Source organism: Mya arenaria, chromosome 15 (genome assembly GCF_026914265.1).
Source record: "Mya arenaria isolate MELC-2E11 chromosome 15, ASM2691426v1".
In the NCBI taxonomy this organism is placed as follows: domain Eukaryota; kingdom Metazoa; phylum Mollusca; class Bivalvia; order Myida; family Myidae; genus Mya; species Mya arenaria.
In genome coordinates, this window is record NC_069136.1 from 9,157,527 (window position 1) to 9,179,981 (window position 22,455).

Sequence of the window (22,455 nt, forward strand, 5' to 3'; positions counted from 1 at the left end):
ACTATTACAAGCCTCTTTTCATTTTGATTAAAAACAAATGACTAAAAGAGAAAATATATACCATCAAGATGATGTTTATTCTATTTTTTGTCCAATGTATAGCTCCTTCATGACATTGGTTCAATCATTTCATTTAGCCTATTTTCAGCAGAAATGTGTTTCTTTTCATGTATATTTATATCTAAATAATTAATATGGATTTGATCATAAATTCCTTCCAATACCTCTGTCCAAGCTTGATATGCCATCTGTCATCTGCTTAACCCTTTGGGAATTGTTTTATGACCCGATTCGTAGACGTAGAAAGATTAGATACTTGTTTCAAGAATGAATCAATTGTTGAAAAAACTTTTAGAAGTAACAGATAATGTTTATTTCACCAGTTACTTTATTTTGTGTTGATGGAAATATATTTCACAGTTAGTAGATGTTTTGTATTGCAGGTAATGTTTATTTTTGTCATTGAAACTGAGATAAGTAAAAATGAGTATCAAACGTGCTATGTATAGAGGAGTAGAACTGAGAATGTATGGGTATTTATCAGGCTGTGGATAGAGGTGAGTAGAATTAAATATCCATCTAGTAAAGGGTAAAAGCATTTTGCGAACAAGAAAATAGAGAATATAGAGAAATATATATTGAAACACGGATATATATGTACAAGCAAACACTTATAAACATTTATAGAATAGTTTTGTGGAACGTTCTACACGCTAACATATTTTGTGGCATGCGTATGCAATACTGTACAAACGTTCTGATGTGCATTTCCACACTCATCGTCCTTCAAACTGTTTATTTGAAACACTCAAATGTCATGAAGGCCTCTTTCCCCGTTGCCATGTTTTTCGTCTTCACCAGCAACTCAGTATCCCCGAACACGAACGTGTCTTCTATATCCTGTTCTTCAAAAGGAATGTCAATGCTGTTTTCCAGTCTAACAGTCCCAATTAGTTCACATCCAGGGTCTGTCACATACTCAGGGTTCTCCTGTATCGTCCTGTAGACGGGTGTGAGGGAAACTTTACTATAAGGAGTACCAATCATGGTCACTTGATCTTCCACTCTCACCTCCTCGTTTACCCGCGCGTACACATTGAAACAATTAGGCACCCACCACCCTCCATTCTTCCAAACCTTCTTATCACATGGGTGCTTCTTTTCATCAAACTCACTAAACACTTTTGTCCCATAGGTGTATTTCATAATCCTTGAGCAGACAATGGCGGGGTTGTGTCCAAACCTCACGGCGCCATTTAACACGGCGAGGCCCGCGTCTTCAGGAACGATCATCCTCACGGCGGGTATTTCATTCTTAATTCTCTCCTGAACATACGGGCTTTCGCCGAATCCACCAACTAGAACAACGGTTTGCACGCGTTTCATTTTTGCTTCTGCCAAGAATGACCTTATATGCTGGATCAGCATGTCGATTGGACGTTTGAACCATGATTGGATTATTGTCCCAACGATCTTCAGCTTGTCACAAGCCTTCGGTGTTATGGAATTTTCCTGAATGTCCAATGCAGCAATTCTGTCTTCCAGAGATTGTTTGGAATGTTTTTTAGCAAGTTTACGCAATGAAGCAGACACACGAACAATAAAATGCTTTGTTTTAACGGTATCAAATATTCGTTTTTCTGCTCAAATTCACGAGTGATATCAAAATAATCACTCATTTCAGTATGTTGCAGGTGAATGAGAGCCTTTTCCCCGAACAACCGACTCAACATTATTATGTAATTTTCATCCACAAAGATACCTCCCCAAGGACACCGCTGTCTTTGTGGATTTGTTCCCGTCTGATGCTTTTTCGTATACGGATATATCTGCTGTTCCTCCTGGAAAAAAATGTTAAAATATGTTTCTATTAACACGACTTTGACCTGAATTCTGAATTGTAACCTATAGTATCCATGCATAGAAACGTTCTTATTGTTGCAACCAGTGGTCCTATGGTTAATGAAAGACGGACAGTCATGCAAAGATACAAATTTATGTACATTTGTATTTATAGAGCACACATTCTAACCTCCAAGATCGACGACCATGTACTGTGCTCCTTGAATCGATTCAGCGCCCTTAATGTCCATACCCAACGTCTCACACCAGATCGAGGCACATTCTGGCTCCAAAGCCAGCTTAATGCGGTTTCTTGTTTGTGAATTTGTGTTCTATGTCTTTGGCGTTGCCCACTGCCACTAAACCGGGTTTATGTTTAAACTTTTTGCTACTGAGCATGTTTCTGTAGCTTTTTGCATATATATTGGGTCGATTTTAGCCTTTGGAAAAATCGATACAGCAGCTAAGTATAGAACTAGGTACGTAATAGCTACCATGTCCACAACCCGGTGTTTTGAACATTTTAGAGCATGAAACACTGGATTTATAAATTCAATAACGAGGTTAATGGTTGTTGTAACTGTTTTGAAACATGACGTTATGGACATCGTTCCATCAGAAGCGTACTTTTAAGTGAATATCTTTGCAATCAAAGTGCATGCTAGTTCTGGTTATCGTCGTGATAGTCGTATGTGAGTTAATAATTACAAACTCCATTATGTTACAAGAATGTTATATTATTGATATCAAATCCTTAATTTAAGTTGTTTTCAGGGTAAGTAAACATATTTTCTTTCAAGTTTTGACCACATAATTTATATTTAATGACTGATAAAATATCAGTCGGTTATTCAAACAAAGGCACAGGTGTCTTATTAAGAATAAACTTTAGTTCATAATGCAATGCAATTAAAAACAAGGACATACTGCAACTGCTGCATCCCTCATGCACTTCTTGGCATTGTCTTCCCAGATAGCCGGGACGGTCAACACATACAATATGTCCGTCTCTTCGATTCCAATCATTTGCTTAGTAACCATCTCTAGTAAGTGCTCTCTCAGGAAATTTATAGACATGGCAAACAGCGGGAAAGCCTTCATCCGCTTACCACAAATATCCTCCACCGTAACGTCTTTTTTCAAATGCTAGAAATGACATTACTTTTACTTTTATAAACGTTCTACTTCTTTATCACCTAGGTGAAGTTGGCTTCCTTTAGGTAACATACTTATTTATTCCTTACTGATAAATATTGGAATAAATATGAAGTTGACTACTTGTAAACAGGTTTAAAACCCATGTTTATCTAATTTTCCTAAAGCGGACACCATGATATTTAATGATAACAATACCTTCGTTGTCTGTTATGCATTGAACCATATGCCTCTAAATAATATTATTGTGGAAGGACCAACCTGCTATTATTAGTAGGGTGAATTTCAATCAAAACGTATCTTACTAGTATTTCAGGATCAGATAGTTCCAAGTGTAGAACAAATAATGTTATATACCACCATGTTATGCAAAGTCTGTTGTATTTGAAACTGTCGGCATAAATTGCCAAAGTGTGGTGCGGCCTGAAAAATCCAAAATTGCGTCCAAAATGTCCGCCATGAATTTCATTTCCAGAGATCTGTCTGAATTCTAATTTTATAAAACTGAAAACAATGAACACTTACTTGGATATTACATCTCAGATGTTGGCATTCCACATTGACCATTTCAAGGTCAAGGTTAGTCAAAGCATGAAAATACCCTAAATGTTTTCATGATTATTTTGTAAAGAAAAGTTTCATGATTATTTTGTAAAGAAAAGTGGTGTCAGCATTGTAAAATATGTCATGCTATACATATATATGTCATATATGTATATGCCCATTCTTTTGATATGCTCCAAAACACATTTCAATAAGCAGGAACTCTTGGTTTAAATTGTTGATTTGGACAGAGCTAACACTGCGACTAGGTCATGCATCAAACGCTTAACTATTTTGCAAACAGTAGATTTGAATAAGAAGAAACCCGAGAAACTATGTTGAAAAGCGTCGTCAATAAACCCATTGTGGCTTCACTGAATATCATCTAATAGTCGGGGAGCCTAAGGTGAGCTCTGGCAAAGGCCATCATTTGCCCAATAAACATAACCGAGCTTATTAAGTACGAAACAAGCATAAAAGGAACTCTTACTAATGACAATCTATTGTCCAATAAACCCATTGTGGATCCAAAAAAGGCCAGTTAGAAGCAAAAAACTCAGACTACCTCTACCTAATGCCATCCTGTGGCCAATAAATATCACTTGTCAAACCCAAATACCATGAAGTGCAAAACCAAACCAAACAGTGGATCTTCTTTGCCCAGAAGCCCATTGTTACTTTACTGTAGCCAAGCTAAGTACTTTGTTTCAAACAAATTAAAATCAACCAGATGAACGCATTGACATTTTAAGCCATCAAGCGTATTAAAGCCACTTGGTGGGTTACCTTTGTAACAGGACCTTAAAATAGAATTATATTGGTGACTATTAAGCAAATCAGTGCCATAACATAAGCGCAACCCCTATGTCTTTTCAGTACCAAACGTTTACCAGAGTCGTGATGAATCATACTCTTTTACTCAATACATGTGGTTGTTCTAAGAGAAACAAATCGCAAATGTCGCTCTAATAATTAAGCTTTCCCAAGGCCCAAATAGACAACTAATTCACCAATCGTAAAGCTTATGTAGTGTCCAAACAAACCCCAATCTGGCTACAATCATTAACTGAGTGCTTTACTTACCCACTATATCATTGATACAGTCCATCTAGTAATCAAAAAAGTAAAATTATTAGTGGCTAATATGACCATTGCCATTTGAGGCACAACCACCGTTGTTTGTGCCAATACTCACTTTTGACTGATATGTATTAATCACTTCTAAGCGCCACAGTGGAATTACATTACGGCGAAAGTGAAATTTATTTGGCCACTACTATGTAATAAATGGTTATTACCGCCAATGAGGAATTTCCGTACGGCAATTGCAATGTATTGGACGTTTCTCATGACCTTGAAGGACGTTTCTTACGGCCTCTATTTAGAAATTTTATATAATCTGAGACTATGGAATGTTTGGATAAGGGAATTTGGTTGGATTCTGTTTTGTTTGGAATTGAATGTCATTCCGGAATACATATGATGTTTTTTTTTTAATTTATCCAATAAGTATTTCGGAGTTATCCTTGATATTGGAGCAAAATTCCCATTTTGAATTATGATAAACAGTGACAAGATTGAAGTGAAGTAATTAAATAAAAAATGAGCGTATTCATAAACTATTTAACGAAACACAGTGTCACAGATGAACGCGTCTTATGTTTGTAACAGTGTCTTTAAAGGGAAGCGTACTATTCACTTCATCCATAGTTTTACTTTTTTCCTCAAGCTTAGGGCATGAACAGTTCAAATAAATTGAATATGCATTTAATTTTTTAAACATATCAAACCCCTGAAAAAGCTACTGTCATATGCATAATATTTATTATTACATGCATTTCAAACACTTGAATGCAAACTTCTTTTGTTTCGGTTCGGTTTGGTTGACGGATAATGTTATGTTCTACTGACTTGTATATGAGGAATAAACAGGGCTGTAAAATGAAAATTAACTATTTCCATGTTAACAAATCACTTTTTTAAGCTCTGATCACGAACCAAATTAGACACAATTGATCAATTTAAACAATCAGATTATTATGTTTATTGAGTTTTTATATGCAACTTTTTTATCAACATATCTTTTCCAATTTATTTAAACAGTATTAAGGTATAACAACGCAAGAGAAACAATTACCTGTCACGATCCTGTCACTATCCACTTGGACCTATCTATGAGCTTTTGTCTGTTATCAAAAATAATTTACTTCCTGCTCTGTGAAATCATCTGTGTTCTAATCTAAGCGGTTGTTGAAATTGAATATATGAATAGGTTATTTTGGCGAATGAATGAGATTATGAAAAGTGTTTGCATTTGTATAGCCATTTTCGAAACAATGAAATAAACTAGAATTCAGTTGAAACTTAAATAAACAGATAACTTGTGAACTAAGTAATTACTTGAGTTTATGTTTATTTTTCAGCCCGGCGCCTAAAAAAGATATATATAAGATAAAACAGTAAATTCTAACATTCTCTGTGTTGAGCGCGAAATGCCCCCATTCTAGCCAGTACGCATGCGCATGCGCGAACTTCTCAATAACCCACTTATAAATTAATTAATAATTCAATGTGCATGTGTAGGTTGTTTATTTCCGATGCTCTCTTAATGAATTATTGTGTATTTTACCGGTGATATCACTGAGGGAGCACGAGGGTAGACACTGAAGACTATATCTATAGTATAATCGCTTGAAACATATCTTCTTTAATATTTCAATCGTATGATGGTGAATGTGATATAGTAATCGATGATTCATCCACACCAGGAGAACATTCTGAAGACATCTCTATACTGACATCGGCACCGATTTCTACATACGACCCAAACAGAAGCTAACCGGAATTGTCAAAATCGATTTTATAGAAATAAGTATAAATTAAACAAGTAATGAACGAAAACGTTACTTCGCGTATAAAAGAGTTACAGATGGTATAATGATTAAGAAGGGAGGTGCGTACGGTCCATTCTAAAGAAAATATACATCATATGTTCTTACTGATTCGTATCTAGTACGTGTTTTCAGCAGGTGTGCAACCAAACTGTGACGTAATGTCCGTTAAGTCCTGAAATTACAATTTTATTCTTTTTTTAACCATTTCCAGCCGCACGTTAATTGGTTATTATAAATGTATATTTGAAGCAACTACGCGCGTAAAGCAAAGCCAAGGGAAACAAGCCATTCTTAAACCGTTGTTTGGGCCGTGACATGTTCACACGTTTGACTAATATGTATTTATCACTTCTTTGCGCTCTTTGTAATACTGCAATGCTTAAAACGAAACAGAAGTTCTCTGAGATTTAACACATCTTAAGTTATCGCCGTTTGTCAAATGTTGACTTAATTGTCATTGTATACAAACTTCTCTGGTCAGTTTGTGGTTACCTGACACTTTTTTCGGGATGTTTTTGTTAATGACAAAGTTAATTCAAATAGCAAATAAAGGACAAAGGTAATTCAAATAGCAAAACAATATCATAATGTCTTACGTTAAACAAGATTGCACATTTCTTTCGCATATGTTTTTGTATATTATTCATTTCATTGAAGATAGCATAATATTCAATATGATTGACCAACACTTGAGTAATAACTTGGTATGACAATATCGATTCAATTTGAACATCGCCCAGTGGAGTCAATACTGTTGATACATTCTGAATGACTATCTATCAATGGTATGCCTTTAGATTCTGATGAATGTCCCAATTCTTCTCAAATTTTTGTTAACCTTAAAATGAAATGCAGTACGGCATTTGCTTTAGTAGCGCTTTTGGCATTTTTCCTGTACGAACCTTTCTATTTCAGATCTCATGATATTGACTGTGTATTTACTGAAGGCAATCGCTTGTGTTAAATTACTCAATCGGTGAAGTTCGATATTAAGGACACAATTATATGCAAAACATAGCTACATTTAAAGGTCAGTTATATGATGTACAGTTTACGTCAGATATATAATATCAACAGAAATGCGGAGTTGCATTTTGGCCAACTTTCCATTTAATGACTCCATTTCTCAAGCATGCCTTACCAAATATTGGCCGTTTTTTTGTCTCACATTCGGTTTGGATATCAATATTTAAATAAATTGCTTTTTTTAATTTGATTCGCTTGAAGAAACATGCATGGTACACACTGTGATGATGAACAGCTGTTGTCCTATGACACTTTAGATGAGTTATTTAATTTTCTTTTTGTTCAGTAAATATATTTTGCTAATGAATTGACACCTGTCGACCTATATTTCTTTTAAAATAAGCTTTTGTACTTGTGCAAATCTTTACGGGTTATCCTGTGCAATGTCATTTATTATGTTAAACTTTATTTGGTAAAACTTTATTTGGTAATAAATTAGATAGCTTTATCATTAACAAGTAATACTTGTTTTAGTAGATCTAGTATTATGGAGTTCATGTTAAACTTTCTGTGATATAACTTATTAGGACTCTAAATATCATGCAAATACAATATGTGATATATCTTATATTGATGTAAAATGTACTGTTATTGACATAATGTACGAATAAAACTACTACTACTAAAACTGGTGGATCGTTTGAACAACAGCAGTCGCTTTGCATAAAAAATAGTTACTCTTTGTTATTGTTGTTCACCATTTATATTTAACCCCCCCCCCCCCCCCCCCAAGTTTTATGAGTTTCCAAAATTCGCGATGACATTAAATCATGAGCATGAAGATATAACATCAGAGGAAATACATAAACACCGACGAATATATCCTCCTGGAACAAAACGCACACAGAGCATGGAAATGATTGTTTCGATTTTATATTTTATAAACTGCAACATCATTAAAATCGTACTTACAGTCACGTTTTAGAAATTCCATATAGACCTTCCAACAAACGCAAGGGGGACATATTATTAATGGCACTGGTTTGAACTGTCATGTAAAAAGATAAGACATCAACCATAATGATATACAGCGAAACAGACAGTCAGGTCCTACATCAGCGCCCTCCACAGTAAAGTCATTCCATTATAATATTATGTTTATGAATAAGACCCTGCGTGATCTTCCAATAAATGTTCGTTATGATTTCTATTGTTATCAATTAAATATTAGGTGAACAAAAATTCGAAAGATAAATCGAAACAATAGCCTTCACCTAATAGAATGAAACCCATTTTCGAGAGCACGTTGAACTCGTCATTGCAAGGAACAATTTGGAAGTAATTTTTAAACAGGTCTAAGTGTGTAATTCCGCATTTATTACAATTCTGTAAAGTTCATGGATTTCCCATGGCTGTGTAGTAAGAATACAATTACAGTAAACATAAGACGTGATCATCATAGGGCCGTAATTATGCAAAGTTCCTTCCATGGTCAACAAGACACTGGAGAGGCCTCTGGTACATGTTGTGTCGAGCCAAACTAATATTCATGAAGTCAGGAAGACCTGGCGTCCCAAAAGTAAGTGTAGAAACAACTTAACAAGATCGTTATAAATTTGATTCGCAACTGAATTTACTGTCTTGGACAAAGCACAAATTGCATTCTCAGATTAATTAAACCAAACTACTTAAAGAAGTATAATTTGCATATCCGGTGCATCACATTATATTTCACAAGGACATTGATGTGTTTATACATGAAAAGGTAGTATATTGGTTAGCCGTTATAAAGCAAGCTATAATGGACAAATGTCTTTAATTGATTTTATGATTCCATTTCGTTTCATCACTTGATAATAATTTATACATTTTATGTAAACCCGTAAAAGCTACTACATTTCTTATGGTGTGGATGTGTTTGGCGTTAAAAATGCGTTGCGGCTGTAAAACGTCGCCCCGTTCATCGCTCTGCCGTCGGAATCATTGAATATGTCCTATCATTATCGGATTGATAACATGGGTTAACGATTCAATTCTTGCGAATATATATCCTATAATAGTATCACACGGTTGAGAGCCGCGATAGACAAGGAGACAGTCATGGTGGTGTTTCTATTCTCATCAACGTTTCTGTTCACTTCTCGCGTCGTCCTAATTTAGAGCTCCAATTCTGAATGCGTATGGGTCGAGATTACACTAAAGAACCGTAAAATATTATTATTTTGTACATTTTACAAACCCCTCTGCCACAATTTTTATTTTACAGAGGATTTTGTGGGACTTGCCATTGATTCAGGAATTAGTCTTATAATCATCACTTTTATATTTGATATTTATAAATGACATTGTTGTCAACATTGGAAGTAATGTTATATTATTTGCAGACGATAATAGTCATTATATTCACGTTGACGAGCCCTTTAATAACGACCACTGAAATAAACCAGAGAGACATAGATAGCATCAGTACAGGTGCTGATAAATGGCTAGTCACCTTTAATCCTGCAACAACTTAAAAAATCAATTTTGTTCTCCAGAAAACGACTGCCGCGTATTTATCCAGATTTGTCTATGTTTGGTGAACTAATCTCAGAAATCAATTCGAATAAACATCTTGGTTTGGTTCTTTCTAGTGACTCTACATGGCACGAACACTTTGAGTACATCAGAAGTAAAGCCCTTCAAAGAATATGCATCATGCGAAAACTCAAGTTTCATCTGGACGGAAAATTTACTTTTCGTACATCTGTCCGTTTCCTGAAAATGCTGAAATTGTCTTGGATAATTTTACGGACTACGAAAAAAGACGAGCTGCAAAAGATCCAAAATGAAGCCGGAAGAATAGTCTGTGGGGCTTCTAATTTAATTTCGATTAATGTTCTCCATGCGGAGCTATGTTGGCCTACTCTTTCAGAAAGACGCCTTAATCACAAATAATGTCTCTTTTACAAAATGAGAAACGGCCATGTCCCAGAATATCTGTCATCCCTTTCACCTTTAAATGTCAATGCACAGAATTATCCTCTACGGAATGCATCCAACATAAGAACAGTTATGTCACGCACATATTCGTACTTTTAATCTTTCTTACCTCCAACTATTAGTGCCTTGAGTGAACTTCCGCATAATTTACGGGATTGTCGTTCCATTGCATAATTTAAGTATGCATTTTGTAGTCGATTGCCAGTTTGCCAGCTTTACTATCATTACGGTAACCGCCGGTTGCAAGTACTTAACACTCGACTGCGTACTAGTTGCAGTGGTCTTAACTTTCACCGTTATTGTAAAAATATTATCAACTCTCCTCTTTGCGAGTATGGTGAAGTTGCACCTTCTTATGCATAGTCCATTGAATACCGATATTCAACAAACTTTCTTTCGATATTATTACAGAAATTAACAATGCTTTCATTATATATGGCAATCCAACCCTAAACAACGAGAAAAACACTGGCAGTTTCCCCAATATGGTTTGTACCAAACTTCTTTTCTTCCTAAATATCTTCCACACCCTATTTATATATTCTGTATACAATAACTTGTGCTTATTTTGTATCTATGATATACCGTGTTTGAACAATCGAACCATTGAGATATTTGCAAGCGCTGGAAATGACACTATAATCTTGTGCAATGGCTGTCCATCACCGAAAGAAAGCATCGTCCAACCTGACTTATTTGCACTCATTGCAAATATGAATTCTGAAATTCTCAAGATATCGGCACAACAAGCTAAAGACTCAGTGCTTGTCGCAGCTATTCAAACTGGCATGGCACAGATAGCGAATAATTACAGAGTGCTTAACGGAACGTTTAGAAGTGTACTTGCGAGGCTACCGGAAGCAACCGCTACTTCCGAAATCAGTAAGCTTCAGACTGAGGTGAAGCGTCTTGGCTCTTCCATAGCGACCGTAAATCAACGACTTGTCGACGGTGCTTGGAATAAAACCGATGATGCATCCGTGAGCTACAGTGGTCACGATGCAGGAGCTGACGCTGTTCAGCCAAAAACATACGCCGATGCTATTACGCTGGGAAGTGATGTGCGCTCTAGGAAGCAGGACATGCATACATGTATAACTTCAGATAACTCCAAAATGACGACACTAATCACACAGGACAATACGAAAGCGTTGCTGTCAACAAAGCGACAGGGAGCAGCGCCCTTAAAAAGCTCTATACAGCCCGAATCGTACGCCGATGCCATTACGCTCGAAAGTGCCCAGCGCGTACCGGAACAGGAAACACGTAAGGGTACAACTACGTTAGACCCACAAGACTACACGAAACCGTCGTCACCCGAGAAGCATCAGGAAGCAGCGCCTGCACAACGATCTAAAAAAGAAAACGAGCATTCAAACGTCGACGCAACAAATAGACGTGAAAAGTACAGTGCACAGTCGAGACAGGAAGAACCCGTAGAAGACGAGTGCCAGAAGGAAATGAACTTCAGTGACGAAAATATGAATAAGTATGTGTCATATTTCATTGGTAACATTGATCGTGACGTTGTAGAAAAGGACATATACGAATACTTTAAACAAAACAATGTGTATCTTTCGTACGCCCGGGTTTTCCACGGTAAATCAGGCTCATCGGCAAAGTTAAACGTACCGGAGGAACTTGAGCCAATCATAGACGATGGCAGGTTTTGGCCGGACGGGATTACCTACCGGAAGTGGGTTACTAAGGAGGAGTGGGATGACCAGCGACAGTCCTCGCGGGTGGCCTCTAGGCGTGAGCGCCGTGATAGACGGTACCAACACAAGAAGCGGGGCTTCGCGGCGACGCGTAACGATTACGAAAGGTATTACAGGCTCGACACGGGAAACGACGTTCGCTACCATAGTGACGACCAGCATAGCACACGGTGGGACCAGCGTAGCGAAACCCGGGAATTAGACGATAATTGGGACCCAACGGGCGATTATTGGAGGTCACAAGAAGCCCGGGACGACTGTTTTGAGAGATACCGATACTGATCGTGGTTTCTTATTTTGATGTTAACGTTGTATATCACACCTAAATACGATGGCTAAGTTTATTATTTTGTATGCAATAGTTATGATAGTTAATATGTTATGTTGGAACTGCCGTGGCATTATGTCCTCGGCATACCCGCTTTCTGAAATGTTAGACAAAAATGACATTGATATTTGTTTAATCACTGAGCATAAGTTACTTCAACGATCTGCATCTTTTTTCGACTCGATACATCACAACTATAATTCTTTCGTAACTGTTGATAAAAGTACAGATCAGTATGGACCCTTAAAATGTGGAAAATCTGGGGTTGCAATAGTTTGTAAAAAATCTCTCTCATATTGTATAGAACGAATAGAAACTATTATGAGTGATAGAATTATTGGCATAGAAGTTAAGTGTACTAATTCGACCCCATTGTATATATTTTGTGCGTATTTACCAGCATGTAACGATTTAGATCTTTATCAGTTTGAACTGAGTAATTTAGAGTCATTATTATCGCATTATACCAAGGTGGGGAACGTCATTGCCGCAGGTGACTTTAACGGACATTATCTAACGAATGGATATAAAGGGAACGGTAAATCACGGCTTCTCACAAATTTCATTGCCAAGAACAATCTTTTATCTGTTCAACTATCATGTAGCAAAGGGGATGCTTACACATTTGTGCCCAACCAGTCTACATTGGACTATAATTTCATTGAGGGAACATTCTTAGAAAATGTCAAATCATTCCAAATAACGAATAGTGCTGAGATAATGACGTCCGACCACTTACCGATGATAATGAAATTTGCCATTAAGCCGCGACTGCATGAGATAAGGCTTAACAGGTCGGGTATAGCATGGAACAAATGTACAAATGAAAATATTGAACGCTATAATTGTGCAATTCAAGATGGCCTTAAGTGTATCTTAGACACAGAAATCGACAATTGCAAACCGGACTTCTTAAACGCACTTATCACTGACACGTTACATACGGCATCGTCTTGTCTACCAGTCAGCAAATTTAATAAGCGTGCGAAACCGTATTGGGATCATGAAGTAAAAGCCTCTCACACCGCTGCGCGAAGATTACGAAGAATCTGGATGGCAGCAGGGCGACCAAGAGGTAACGAGTACGATACCTATCGTGAATATAAGCAGGCCAAAGCAAAGTTCAGGAACATTCAGAGACAAAAACAAAGAGAAAGTGAAAACAAATACTTAGATGAACTGAATCGCACCGCAGAGCTTGACTATAGACAGTTCTGGAAAACATTAAAGAGTAAGAGTGGGAAAAATACTGAAATTTGTAACGAACTGATATTTGATGATGTGAAATATTCTGATGAAAATGTCGTTAAAGGCTTCCAAAAATATTTTGAAAATGTGTTCGATCACAACTATCATCTTTCGCGTGAAGATGAAGCAATACATATGCGTGTACAAGACTTTGCTAGCAATGACAGTCGCCAAGACATAATGTTGTTGTGCGAAATACTACCAGTTGAGGTCGAATCAGTTGTAAAAACGCTTAAGAAGCAAAAATCACCAGGAATCGACAAAATATACTAAATGAACATGTCTACACGAAGGGAAAATGTTACAAACCGCCCTCTTGAAGCTGTTTAACTCAGCCCTGCGTAACGAAACAATACCTGAGACGTGGAAGACAAGTATTATAATACCTCTTTATAAGGGAAAAGGAAAAGCAAAGAATGACCCCAACAGCTTCCGGCCAGTGTCGCTATTGCCTTGTTTTTGTAAAATCTTTGAACGAATCTTATTGAACAGAATAAATAACCACATCAAAATGCATCGCCTACAATTTCCGTCGCCACAGCAACAGGGTTTTCAGACAGGACTCAGCTGTCTCACAACCGCCTTCAACTTCCAGGAAACAGTCTACACGCAGATAGAAACCGGAAGTAACGTGTACACGGCGTGTTTAGACCAGAAAGCCGCGTTTGATTCTGTATGGCACACCGGTTTGTTTTACAAACTCGGTCAGTTAGGACTGACTGGAAAATTTCTACGGATCATTATGAGCACGTATGACAATCTGAAATGTGTGGTACGCACAAACGGACTGAACTCAGATATCATTTACGTTCGCAGATCAGTACGCCAATGAGGAGTACTTTCGACATTTCTCTATCTTGTTTACGTCGATCAGTTGTTATTGGACTTAGAGAATAGCAATAGCGGTTGCACGGTGATGTCCGTAAAGGCGGGAAACCCATCATTCGCAGACGACATTGCGCTAGTCGCTGTAACCCTCCTCTTTCTTCAGATTATGATCGACATTGTTTACAAGTATTGTAAAACTTGGAAGATGGACATTAGTGTTGCCAAATCGAATATCATCGTATTTTCAAAGCGCAGGTCCATACCTGTCGCAGGGATCATATACGGAGACAAATTATTACAACAAGTAAATAACGTGAACCACTTGGGTATAAGGCATTACTCGAATTTGAACTATACCATGCGAATACAAGATAGGATACAAAAGGCCAGAAACGCCTTCTTCTCTATGGCAGCTCAAGGTGTCAACCCGTATGGTGCAAACCCCTTAGTTTGTGTCAATTTGTTTTCAAAGATAGTAAAACCAATTGTATTATATGGATCTGAGCTATGGTGTAATTTAACTAAACACAACGTGTACTTGATTGACAAATTCCAACATTTCATTCTAAAAAAAATACAGGGATTCCATGTTCGTACAAGGTCAGATATGTGTGAATCAATGGTTGGGTTGCACAAACTTAGTTGTGATGTTACTGTAAGGAAGCTTATGTTTCTACACAAACTTCTAAGCCTAGATTGTAAATGCACCTGTCGTAACATCTTTATTCGACGATACTTGTTATTTCTATCATGTAATACAAACGTGCGGTAAGGATTCGTACCCGATATATGTAACATTCTTTGCCAACTTGGCCTCCATTCTCTTATTAATAATGTTCTCATCAATCCTTCTTCGTTACCTACCAAGTTGTTGTGGAAAAGGACTGTCAGACAGTTTGTGTACTCGGTGGGAGCTCACAGTTGGAAACATAGGGTAATGACGGACTCCGACTTTGCCTACTTCAGGGTACTACAGCCTACCATCACTCCATCTATTGTATACAAATTGTGCAACAGGGCTGATCATAGGAACATGATGCATGCGGTTGCTAAAATATGGTGCCGTGGAAATCAATGGACGGACTTGGTCGTCTGTGAACGCTGCAACCTCCAGATATCGGACACAATTGTGTATGTTATTAGCGAATGCAAATCGACAGCCTTATTGAGGTCTCAACTACTGAGCGACAGTTTGTTTTGTGGCAGTGACTTTGTATCAGGGTTATTGAACTTGAGCCAAACTATGTTTGCGTTAAGGCTCATGGGTGCTCCGATACAGCCATTACTTGAAGATGACGCGAACATGACATTCTTACTGATATCATTTCAGTACATCTCCAAATGTGTTCGTGGAGTTTATGTTGAATATGACACATATGTGACTCAATGAAGAGTACATATGGTAGAATAATCACCCTAATTGGGCACATGTTGTACATATTTGTAATGCTCCATTATAATTTTGAATATTGACTTTTCTATGTGTATATAAAATGCATATCTCCTGCAAGGAGGAAATAAAGATATTGAATTGAATTGAATTGCTAAGGCAAGTGGTAGGGTCATAGTGACAGTGTAAGACTTGAATACCACTAAGGCTGTGGTAGGGTCATAGTGACAGTGTAAGACTTGAATACCACTAAGGCAGTGGTAGGGACATAGTGACAGTGTAAGATTTGAATACCACTAAGACAGTGGTAGGGTCATAGTGACAGTTTAAGACTTGAATACCATAAGGGAATGGTAGGGTCATAGTGACAGTGTAAGACTTGAATACCACTAAGACAGTGGTAGGGTCATATTGACAGTGTTAGACTTGTATACCACTAAGGCAGTGGTAGGGTCATAGTGACAGTGTAAGACTTGTATACCACTAAGGCAGTGGTAGGGTCATAGTGACAGTGTAAGACTTGTATACCACTAAGGCAGAGGTAGGGACATAGTGACAGTGTAAGACTTGTATACCACTATGGCAGTGGTAGGGTCATAGTGACAGTGTAAGACTTGAATGCCACTAAGGCTGTGGTAGGGTCATAGTGACAGTGTAAGACTTGTATACCACTAAGACAGTGGTAGGGCAATAGTAACAGTGTAAGACTTGTTTACCACTAAGGCAGTGGTAGGGTCAGAGTGACAGTGTAAGACTTGAATACCACTAAGGCAGTGGTAGGGTCATAGTGACAGTGTAAGACATGAATAAAACTAAGGCTGTGGTAGGGTCATAGTGACAGTGTAAGATTTGAATACCACAATGGCAGTGGTAGGGTCATAGTGACAGTGTAAGACTTGTATACCACTATGGCAGTGGTAGGGTCGTAGTGACAGTGTAAGACTTGTATACCACTATGGCAGTGGTAGGGTCATAGTGACAGTGTAAGACTTGTATACCACTAAGGCAGTGGTAGGGTCATAGTGACAGTGTAAGACTTGAATACCACTAAGGCAGTGGTAGGGTAATAGTGACAGTGTAAGACTTGTATACCACTAAGGCAGTGGTAGGGTAATAGTGACAGTGTAAGACTTGTATACCACTAAGGCAGTGGTAGGGTCATAGTGACAGTGAAAGACTTGAATACCACTAAGGCAGTGGTAGGGTAATAGTGACAGTGTAAGACTTGTATACCACTATGGCAGTGGTAGGGTCATAGTGACAGTGTAAGACTTGAATACCACTAAGGCAGTGGTAGGGTCATAGTGACAGTGTAAGACTTGAATACCACTAAGGCTGTGGTAGGGTCATAGTGACAGTGTAAGACTTGAATACCACTAAGGCAGTGGTAGGGACATAGTGACAGTGTAAGATTTGAATACCACTAAGACAGTGGTAGGAACATAGTGACAGTGTAAGATTTGAATACCACTAAGGCAGTGGTAGGGTCATAGTGACAGTGTAAGACTTGTATACCACTAAGGCTGTGGTAGGGTCATAGTGACAGTGTAAGACTTGTATACCACTAAGGCTGTGGTAGGGTCATAGTGACAGTGTAACACTTGAATACCACTAAGACAGTGGTAGGATCATAGTGAGAGTGTAAGACTTGTATACCACTAAGGCGGTGGTAAGGTCATAGTGACAGTGTAAGACTTGTATACCACTATGGCAGTGGTAGGGTCATAGTGACAGTGTAAGACTTGAATACCACTAAGGCAGTGGTAGGGTCATAGTGACAGTGTAAGACTTGTATACCACTATGGCAGTCTTAGGGTCATGGTGACAGTGTAAGACTTGTATACCACTAAGGCAGTGGTAGGGACAGAGTGACAGTGTAAGACTTGTATACCACTAAGGCAGTGGTAGGGTCATAGTGACAGTGTAAGACTTGTATACCACTAAGGCTGTGGTAGGGTCATAGTGACAGTGTAAGACTTGTATACCACTATGGCAGTGGTAGGGTCATAGTGACAGTGTAAGACTTGTATACCACTAAGGCTGTGGTAGGGTCATAGTGACAGTGTAAGACTTGTATACCACTATGGCAGTGGTAGGGTCATAGTGACAGTGTAAGACTTGAATACCACTAAGGCAGTGGTAGGGTCATACTGACAGTGTAAGACTTGTATACCACTATGGCAGTGGTAGGGTCATAGTGACAGTGTAAGACTTTTATACCACTAAGGCTGTGGTAGGGTCATAGTGACAGTGTAAGACTTGAATAAAACTAAGGCTGTGGTAGGGTCATAGTGACAGTGTAAGATTTGAATACCACTTAGACAGTGGTAGGGTCATAGTGACAGTTTAAGACATGAATACCATAAGGGAATGGTAGGGTCATAGTGACAGTGTAAGACTTAAATACCATAAGGGAATGGTAGGGTCATAGTGACAGTGTAAGACTTGTATACCACTATGGCAGTGGTAGGGTCATAGTGAAAGTGTAAGACTTGAATAAAACTAAGGCTGTGGTAGGGTCATAGTGACAGTGTAAGACTTGTATACCACTAAGGCAGTGGTAGGGTCATAGTGAGAGTGTAAGACTTGTATACCACTAAGGCTGTGGTAGGGTCATAGTGACAGTGTAAGACTTGTATACCACTATGGCAGTGGTAGGGTCATAGTGACAGTGTAAGACTTGTATACCACTATGGCAGTGGTAGGGTCATAGCGACAGTGTAAGACTTGTATACCACTAAGGCAGTGGTAGGGTCATAGTGACAGTGTAAGACTTGTATACCACTATGGCAGTGGTAGGGTCATAGTGTCAGTGTAAGACTTGAATACCACTAAGGCTGTGGTAGGGTCATAGTGACAGTGTAAGACTTAATAAAACTAAGGCTGTGGTAGGGTCATAGTGACAGTGTAAGACTTGAATACCACTAAGGCAGTGGTAGGGACATAGTGACTGTGTAAGATTTGAATACCACTAAGACAGTGGTAGGGTCATAGTGACAGTTTAAGACTTGTATTCCACTAAGGCAGTGGTAGGGTCATAGTGAAAGTGTAAGACTTGAATACCACTAAGGCTGTGGTAGGGTCATAGTGGCAGTGTAAGACTTAAATACCACTAAGGCAGTGGTAGGGTCATAGAGACAGTGTAAGACTCGAATATCATGAAGGCAGTGGTAGGGTCATAGCGACAGTGTAAGACTCGAATACCACTAAGACAGTGGTAAGGTCATAGTGACAGTGTAAGACTTGTATACCACTAAGGCAGTGGTAGGGTTATAGTGACAGTGTAAGACTCGAATAACACTAAGGCAGCGGTAGGGTCATATTGACAGTGTAAATCTCGAAAACCACTAAGGCAGTGGTGGGTCATAGTGACAGTGTAAGACTTGTATACCACTATTGCAGTGGTAGGGTCATAGTGACAGTGTAAGACTTGTATACCACTAAGGCAGTGGTAGGGTCATAGTGACAGTGTAAGACTTGAATACCACTAAGGCAGTGTAGGGTCATAGTGACAGTGTAAAACTTGAATACCACTAAGTCTGTGGTAGGGTCATAGTGACAGTGTAAGACTTGAATACCAATAAGGCAGTGGTAGGGACATAGTGACAGTGTAAGATTTGAATACCACTAAGACAGTGGTAGGATCATAGTGACAGTTTAAGACTTGAATACCATAAGGGAATGGTAGGGTCATAGTGACAGTGTAAGACTTAAATACCATAAGGGAATGGTAGGGTCATAGTGACAGTGTAAGACTTGTATACCACTAAGGCAGTGGTAGGGTCATAGTGAAAGTGTAAGACTTGAATACCACTAAGGCTGTGGTAGGGTCATAGTGGCAGTGTAAGACTTGTATACCACTATAGCAGTGGTAGGGTCATAGTGACAGTGTAAGACTTGTATACCATTAAGGCTGTGGTAGGGTCATAGTGACAGTGTAAGACTTGTATACCACTATGGCAGTGGTAGGGTCATAGTGACAGTGTAAGACTTGTTTACCACTATGACAGTGGTAGGGTCATAGTGAAAGAGTAAGACTTGTATACCACTAAGGCAGTGGTAGGGTCATAGTGACAGTGTAAGACTTGTATACCACTATGGCAGTGGTAGGGTCATAGTGTCAGTGTAAGACTTGAATACCACTAAGGCTGTGGTAGGGTCATAGTGACAGTGTAAGACTTGAATAAAACTAAGGCTGTGGTAGGGTCATAGTGAGAGTGTAAGACTTGTATACCACTATGGCAGTGGTAGGGTCATAGTGACAGTGTAAGACTAGAATACCACTATGGCAGTGGTAGGGTCATAGTGACAGTGTAAGACTTGTATACCACTATGGCAGTGGTAGGGTCATAGTGACAGTGTAAGACTTGAATACCACTAAGACAGTGGTAGGGTCATAGTGACAGTTTAAGACTTGAATACCATAAGGGATTGGTAGGGTCATACTGACAGTGTAAGACTTAAATACCATAAGGGAATGGTAGGGTCATAGTGACAGTGTAAGTCTTGTATAGCACTAAGGCAGTGGTAGGGTCATAGTGAAAGTGTAAGACTTGAATACCACTAAGGCTGTGGTAGGGTCATAGTGTCAGTGTAAGACTTGAATACCACTAAGGCAGTGGTAGGGTCATAGTGACAGTGTAAGACTTGAATAAAACTAAGGCTGTGGTAGGGTTATAGGGACAGTGTAAGACTTGTATACCACTATGGCAGTGGTAGGGTCATAGTGACAGTGTAAGACTTGAATACCACTATGGCAGTGGTAGGGTCACAGTGACAGTGTAAGAATTGTATACCACTAAGGCAGCGGTAGGGTCATAGTGACAGTGTAAGACTTGTATACCACAAAGGCAGTGGTAGGGTCATAGTGACAGTGTAAGACTTGTATACCACTAAGGTAGTGGTAGGGTCATAGTGACAGTGTAAGACTTGAATACCACTATGGCAGTGGTAGGGTCATAGTGACAGTGTAAGACTTGTATACCACTATGGCAGTGGTAGGGTCATAGTGACAGTGTAAGACTTGTATACCACTAAGGCAGTGGTAGGGTCATAGTGACAGTGTAAGACTTGAATACCACTAAGGCAGTGGTAGGGTCATAGTGACAGTGTAAGACTTGAATACCACTAAGGCTGTGGTAGGGTCATAGTGACAGTGTAAGACTTGAATACCACTAAGACAGTGGTAGGGTCATAGTGACAGTTTAAGACTTGAATACGATAAGGGATTGGTAGGGTCATACTGACAGTGTAAGACTTAAATACCATAAGGGAATGGTAGGGTCATAGTGACAGTGTAAGACTTGTATACCACTAAGGCAGTGGTAGGGTCATAGTGAAAGTGTAAGACTTGAATACCACTAAGGCTGTGGTAGGGTCATAGTGTCAGTGTAAGACTTGAATACCACTAAGGCAGTGGTAGGGTCATAGTGACAGTGTAAGACTTGAATAAAACTAAGGCTGTGGTAGGGTCATAGGGACAGTGTAAGACTTGTATACCACTATGGCAGTGGTAGGGTCATAGTGACAGTGTAAGACTTGAATACCACTATGGCAGTGGTAGGGTCACAGTGACAGTGTAAGAATTGTATACCACTAAGGCAGTGGTAGGGTCATAGTGACAGTGTAAGACTTGTATACCACAAAGGCAGTGGTAGGGTCATAGTGACAGTGTAAGACTTGAATACCACTAAGGCAGTGGTAGGGTCATAGTGACAGTGTAATACTTGAATACCACTAAGGCAGTGGTAGGGTCATAGTGACAGTGTAAGACTTGAATACCACTAAGGCAGTGGTAGGGACATAGTGACAGTGTAAGATTTGAATACCACTAAGACAGTGGTAGGGTCATAGTGACAGTTTAAGACTTGAATACCATAAGGGAATGGTAGGGTCATAGTGACAGTGTAAGACTTGTATACCACTAAGGCAGTGGTAGGGTCATAGTGACAGTGTAAGACTTGTATTCCACTATGGCAGTCTTAGGGTCATGGTGACAGTGTAAGACTTGTATACCACTAAGGCAGTGGTAGGGACATAGTGACAGTGTAAGACTTGTATACCACTAAGGCAGTGGTAGGGTCATAGTGACAGTGTAAGTCTTGTATACCACTAAGGCTGTGGTAGGGTCATAGTGACAGTGTAAGACTTGTATACCACTATGGCAGTGGTAGGGTCATAGTGACAGTGTAAGACTTGTATACCACTAAGGCTGTGGTAGGGTCATAGTGACAGTGTAAGACTTGTATACCACTATGGCAGTGGTAGGGTCATAGTGACAGTGTAAGACTTGAATACCACTAAGGCAGTGGTAGGGTCATACTGACAGTGTAAGACTTGTATACCACTATGGCAGTGGTAGGGTCATAGTGACAGTGTAAGACTTTTATACCACTAAGGCTGTGGTAGGGTCATAGTGACAGTGTAAGACTTGAATAAAACTAAGGCTGTGGTAGGGTCATAGTGACAGTGTAAGATTTGAATACCACTAAGACAGTGGTAGGGTCATAGTGACAGTTTAAGACATGAATACCATAAGGGAATGGTAAGGTCATAGTGACA

The 22,455-nt window shown here is 38.9% G+C and overlaps 1 protein-coding gene across 1 annotated transcript; it reads right to left on the minus strand.

Annotated features, from left to right (window-relative positions):
- Nucleotides 1–795: 795 nt before the first annotated feature.
- On the minus strand, nucleotides 796–4,212 carry LOC128220172 (heat shock 70 kDa protein 12A-like). Its single transcript, XM_052928449.1, has 4 exons — nucleotides 4,180–4,212; nucleotides 2,770–2,988; nucleotides 2,033–2,141; nucleotides 796–1,640 (listed from the first exon to the last, which is right to left on the minus strand). Exons 1-4 carry the CDS (start codon nucleotides 4,210–4,212, stop codon nucleotides 796–798), a joined length of 1,206 nt encoding a protein of 401 aa, XP_052784409.1.
- Between the last annotated feature and the right edge of the window lie 18,243 nt (nucleotides 4,213–22,455).